This window comes from Pygoscelis adeliae, unplaced genomic scaffold (assembly GCF_000699105.1).
Source record: "Pygoscelis adeliae isolate BGI_AS28 unplaced genomic scaffold, ASM69910v1 Scaffold331, whole genome shotgun sequence".
Lineage (NCBI taxonomy): Eukaryota > Metazoa > Chordata > Aves > Sphenisciformes > Spheniscidae > Pygoscelis > Pygoscelis adeliae.
In genome coordinates, this window is record NW_008824037.1 from 386,479 (window position 1) to 392,478 (window position 6,000).

Sequence of the window (6,000 nt, forward strand, 5' to 3'; positions counted from 1 at the left end):
AGAGAGCAGCTGTCAGTTAAAGGGTTTTGATGTTGATATTTGCATGTTATTTAGGTCAAAGAAAAGTAAATTTATGAAAACTTCTAAATCGTGTTCTAAAATGATACAATGGTACCAAGTTCGAAATAAGGACACCTCTCTAATTCATCTTTCATGTACTATATCTCCAACTGGCGATACTCACCCTGGCCAGATATTTAATCTGATTCTCCGTAGTGACCTGAGCATTTCCTTGCTCATCAGCAGCAAACTGCACGTTCCCCAGATGCAGAACGCTAGCCACAATGCTCAGCAAATCCTAGGATGGACGCAACAGGCAGGAACCAGGATCACGAAATGAAAGCACAGCAAGAAAAGGCAGTGAGATTTTTGTGTTTATTAACATTTTATGAGAACATTATTTATTTTTTCAGGATTTTTGCAGAGAATACATTCACTCTGAAGGCTGCCTTCGGTCAGACATAACAAACCAAAGCAGAAAAAATCCTTAAGAGTAGGAAAATCAGCTGTGCTGTCAAACACGTCTTACCTCCACCTCGTTGTCATTGAAGCTTATAATGGACAAGGCTCTTCGCACAATCTTCCAGTCATTTTTATCATTTATGGAACTGACCCTTGCACAGTGACCCTAAAAAGACACAGTTTGATGTAAATAAGTAAATAATTGTCGAAGACACATTACTCATGCTCAGTGCAGTTCTGCCATGTGTTTCTCTTCATAGCAGTCATCTCAGTGTTATTTTTGAACTGAGGGAAGGAAACCACAAAGCCAACTGAGAATATATCGGTCCTATAATATAACAGTATTGTAAGAATTACTAGTTAATCCACACCTTTACCAAATAGTGATACTGTTGTGGGCTCTTTTCGAGGCCGAGCCTTCGCAGTAAGTCTTCTTCCCCTCCTTCTAGCAGCTGATAGAAAATGTGGAAGTTCCTCTCTCCATGATTCTGGTGCACAACTCGGGATTTCTCCAGGAGGTAGTTCAAGATGTGGCCCCCAACAGGAGCCCCCTAAATCAAGCAGATACATTGAAATAGTTCATCAACACAGAGGAAAATATTTCTGCTTCTTGGTGGTCTATTAAAAGACAAGTAGGATACAAAATGACAGCCTACAAAAAGACAGAAAATCATCTGTCATTTTGTATCACAATCTCTATTTCAGCTAAAACATAGTGGCAGTTTGAGTTTTGAAATGTATGCGAAATGAGCTATCAAATGAAAATAACATGCCATTATACAGATCATGGCTACAGCACATACGGAATGGGATCTTCTGTAAAATTCCTTCTCAGAAGGAATTCAACACAGAGGAAAAGCAACAAAACTGTGAGTGTGGAGGGATTACATGCCGAGGCGTTTAAACGACTGCAGTATGCCGAGCTCCTCAGTTCTTGCACTATGTCCATAGAGTTGGGCAATTTGGATCAGAATGGAAACAAACACTATGCAAAGTTACACAGGGCAGAGATCATCTTCAGATCACAGCTGGCTTATGTGGACTCAGCCTGGGAGTATCCATTTGCATGGTGCACGTATACCCTAGAAATAAGAGGATTTAATCTCACTGTCTCCTTATATAGAGAAATGAGGGAAGAAAGAAAGGGAAGCGTGTACTATAAAATCCTCTGGAACCAAACTTTGCTACCACAGACCTGCTTACACCGTCATCACGGGAATGCAAAACAATCGCTCCACGCACACATCAGTACAAGAAAGCACAGGCAACAGCGACCTGCTATGACCGGGACCAGTTCTGAAGTATAACACAGATTTTAAGTTACCCTGTAATCAAACTGCACATCCATGTATTTCCCAAATCGGCTGGAGTTGTCATTCCGAAGGGTTTTTGCATTTCCAAAGGCCTGAAATAAAAACGATTAGAGAAAAATAATTAAGTATCAAATAAAATTATTTATAAACGCTTCGGTGAAGCTGCCGGTCATTTATTTACAGCCATTAAAGCCTAGGTTTTTCCTTTTTGCAAGGGAAACCAAGAAGGAAACAGATTGCTACCCAAATTCTAATGCTGATCTTTATACCCAGTGCAAGCACTGCAGATGGAGCATGCCTCTGAAAATGTTTCCATCCCCCCTAGCAAGCTTATTTTAATGCCACTTCACTGCCGACATGTGTCACGTCTGCCAGTCTTTTCAAAGCTTCCTCTTTCATCACAGCTACTTGCTTACCCTCACCCGCAGCTCCGCTCACAGCAGGCGCCACCCTAACAGCCCTAGGCCCGCCAGGCTTTCCCCTCATGGGGAGCGCACCTTTCCCGTACAGAGCGGAAATATCAAAGGCAACTACAAAGACAGCTCAGGACTGGACACTAGAGGACACCACAGCACTAGAAAATACACCCACGAACCCATTTATCAGAGGGCAACGCTGCCCACAGCCGATGTGGCTGCTTCTGGCTTTGCAAACTTACGCAGCGCACCAGAACTCTTCCCACGCCAAATGCCTCTGTCTCCCTGCAGCCTGCCCACTCCAGAATTGCTCCTGGTGGACTGGAAAGGGCCAGGTGAGTTCAGCAGCAGATGGCCATTGCTTTGGCTTGGGAGCAGACCGGGATTCCCCTGTGTGCAGTGAGAACGATCTGCCCACGTGCCGTGAACCAGTGTTCCCGCTCTGCACAGACAGCTCGGTCATGCCCAGTGGGGTCCAGCTGCTCCCACCCCCTCAGCTGGAAAATGTGAGTGCTTGCTGCTATGACTCAATGTCAAGTTTCAGTGCTGCAGGCTCTAGAGTTACCTCCAGGACGGGATTGGATTGTAACAGGCGGTCCTTCACGGTTTCGACCTGCTGACTGGCTGGACAGGTCACGGCGTAGTACTGCAGGATCTTCTTGGTGGCCTCTGTTTTGCCAGCCCCGCTCTCCCCAGAGATCAGAATACACTGATCCTTCCTCTCCGTGCGCAGGGAGCGATAGGAATTGTCTGCAATAGCGTAGCTAAGGGACAATGACAACCAGGCATTAGTTTGTTTCCACAAATGAAGGGCTGAGACTCCTCAGCTAAGATTATCCCACAGTGCGAACTCCAGGCAGAGACACCTCAGGAAGAAGCATGTATCCCATAGGATGGGTAAGAAGAGCGTATTGCTTCTGCACGCCGGTGATGAGACAGGAGATTGCTGTGAACACTTTCTGACATCTTTATACACATCTTAACCCCTGGGCCAAGTTCCTGCAGGGTGATGGCACAAATCTACCAAACTCCTTTAAAAACTGTTCTTTTGACTCTGATGAGAAGAGTTTCTGTAGAAGATGACCAAATGGTGCAGATAAACTTACTTTTCTAAATATACATGAGCTCTCAACATTGGTCCCGCAGGACAAAAAAGCTGTACATTCAGGAAACGTCTTGTTTTCCATCAATCTTTATTCTAGCTTATCTTTTAAGTGATGACACACTCAGAAGGTCACGACTGCACTTTGCTATCTGGGTGGCTCCTGAACAGCCCAACCTCTGGCAGCTTCTCTTGCACTGTAGAAAGAACAGGATAAGCCAGCACAGACTGATAAGCATCCCGCAGGCTATTTAAGCTACCATCCAGCTTAGGCCAAACGCTACCCAAAATACCAGACGGTTGCCCCTGCCTGCGTACAGCCAAGGTTTATTGCTGCTGGCGCTGGAGCCCTGCTTCTTCCTTTGCTGCTTTTGCTTTCTCTTCTCTTTTCCTCCCCACAATAGACCAGACAGGGTTTTATACCAAGAATCACACACACTTCTACAACGCCAGAGAGCAGGGGGATGTGTCTGACAATGGTGGCAACTGCTTACAGAGGGACAGAGGAAAAGAAGGACCAAGGGGATGCAATGGAAGAGGATAAGAGGAAAGAGGAGCGTTAGCCCTTCACAATGCACTCATATAAGACGACCTCCATAACAATATTTTCAGCTGTCTTACACGTGGTGATCAAGCAGATATCCTGTCTTCATATGCTTGACAACCTTTTAGTAGCTTTGCTTTTTTTGTTTTTTTTTGAACTCTCATGCTGTGAAATTAATTAGAAATAATCACACCAAAATAACAGCCGTGGCCTTCTCAGGTCTATTAATACTTGGTGCTAAGGCAACACCAACGAGCTACCTAGCAACACAACTGCACGCTTACCCCACTAAAGTCATCAAGTCCTTCTCTTCCCATCCAGGTTCTATCTCTGGAGTATTTTGAAAACAGCTGAATAAATGTAAATTTAATTTAAATTTTAAGAACTGCCTCTAGACTGTGTGCCTTTATTGGGTGATTTTATAGTACTGCAAGTGCAAGCAGAAAGCCAGCAGTCACGCATACCACATACAGAATCACTTCACTTGAAGATGTTTATGGTCCCATTTGCAGTCGCCACATCCGAACCCCCTGGCAGGCTGTAAGTAAGACAGGATGTGACAGGTCGCTCTGGGAAGTACGCTGTGTTTCAAGCCCACAGGGATAACTTTTCTCCTTTGAACGACTACGTGCGACGCACTTCCCAGAGAACCCAGCGCTCAGGCCTAGCCTTAAACTAATTTTGACACTGGACTAGCAATATTGAAGTATTTTGGCTTTCTAGAATCAGTTTAGAATAAGAGAAAGAGGAAAAAAGACACCTGAAATACTGTAGAAGGGGAAGCACAGAGTACTACAGTACAGAGCATTTCAGTGGTCCTCCGAATATTTTTAAATGCCTAAATAATCAAGTAATGTAATGTTTTGTGATGGAACGATAAAAACCGTTAATAAAATATACTCTTCCCAGTTGGAGCAGTACTGGTATTCGGTACTGCAGCTCTCAAGGGTTTACTTATGAGCTGCACATTTTACAATTTCTTATGGGACTAGTTAAAACAAGAAAGAGAACAGCTAAAGTAATAATCAGCTACTTTGTGATTTAAGTCACTTTGTGTAGCACATACAGGAATTAAAGCAGAGCTGCTTAGCACTCTGTTATACGTGAGCACTGCCATCACACTCAGTCCTGTACCTGCTGCACACAAACAAAAAGGTAGCCACAGTCCCAACGATTTTCCAGAGTCACAAAATTCTCACCTGAGGACAGAGAAGCCCTTGAGAGCACCCTGATCACGGGCAAAAGTGGCTGCATCTAGGCCAGGTCTCTGCCTGGAAGGCAGGACTGAAGGTAACCCATGTGGCAACAACAATTTGCAAGTAAGAGCTGACAGCGGAGTTAAGGCTGGGGGTGAGGCTGGACAGCCTGCGGCCGGAGCTGCTACCCCCGCACCCTCTCAGTTGCTTCACCAGGAACTGCCTGACGCTGATTTAAGCCACTGCCAAGTTACTTTCTTGGGGCAGATCTCTTATTCGGGGCACCTGCACATAGACACGATGTATTGACATATCTAGATCAAGCAGAGAACCTTGCAGGTTTGAATGCAGGGGTTTTCAGGTATAATCGTCCCCCACGTAAGTCCACACCACAAGCTGAAACACTATAAAAATCACATTTTTATCATAACAAGTACAACTTCAAGTGTCCAGACTTTCCCAGATAATGGTGTTTCTCTCCTTCTCTGTGCTTGCAGCGCATTCTGTTTTGCTTACTCTCCTGGGCTATGTGCCAGTAATAAGAAACAATCCAAATAGTTTGCTCAAAAATAATATCACTTACTCTTCCAAGACCTCTTTAAAAAAAAAAATTAAGAAAAAAAAACCAAACCACAAAAAACCTCCAAGAGGTGCTCAGAATTTGGCCCTTGGCCACAAAAGAAAGCATTTTGGAGCCAAATGTCCTCAGCTCTCAGTCATCTTTCTCTTTCAGTCTGACAAAAAAATCCAAATGCTTTCAAAAATAACTTTAAACCTCAAACTTTTTTTTTTTTTTTTTTTTAATGGGAAATTGGGAGTGCTCACCAGGCCAGACCATGTAAATAAATACATTCCTTGTTCCAACAGGCTCACGGTATCTTAGCAACAAGGGAAATACCAGATAAATATTGGTCAGGCAGTAACAGCAGAGGTAGGAAAGAAACCACCACACATACAGACACACTCT

At 44.1% G+C, this 6,000-nt stretch overlaps 1 protein-coding gene across 2 annotated transcripts in view; it reads right to left on the reverse strand.

The window, feature by feature from the left end:
• Positions 1-6,000, reverse strand: part of MYO1C (myosin IC) — a 33,043-nt gene that overhangs the window by 16,416 nt on the left and 10,627 nt on the right. For both annotated transcript variants that reach the window (XM_009333445.1, XM_009333444.1), the window contains 5 exons: positions 2,757-2,955; positions 1,787-1,867; positions 834-1,013; positions 530-628; positions 185-298 (listed from right to left, as the gene is read on the reverse strand). In XM_009333445.1, coding sequence (XP_009331720.1) covers positions 185-298; positions 530-628; positions 834-1,013; positions 1,787-1,867; positions 2,757-2,955 — 673 coding nt within the window. The remainder of the gene's footprint in view (positions 1-184; positions 299-529; positions 629-833; positions 1,014-1,786; positions 1,868-2,756; positions 2,956-6,000) is intronic.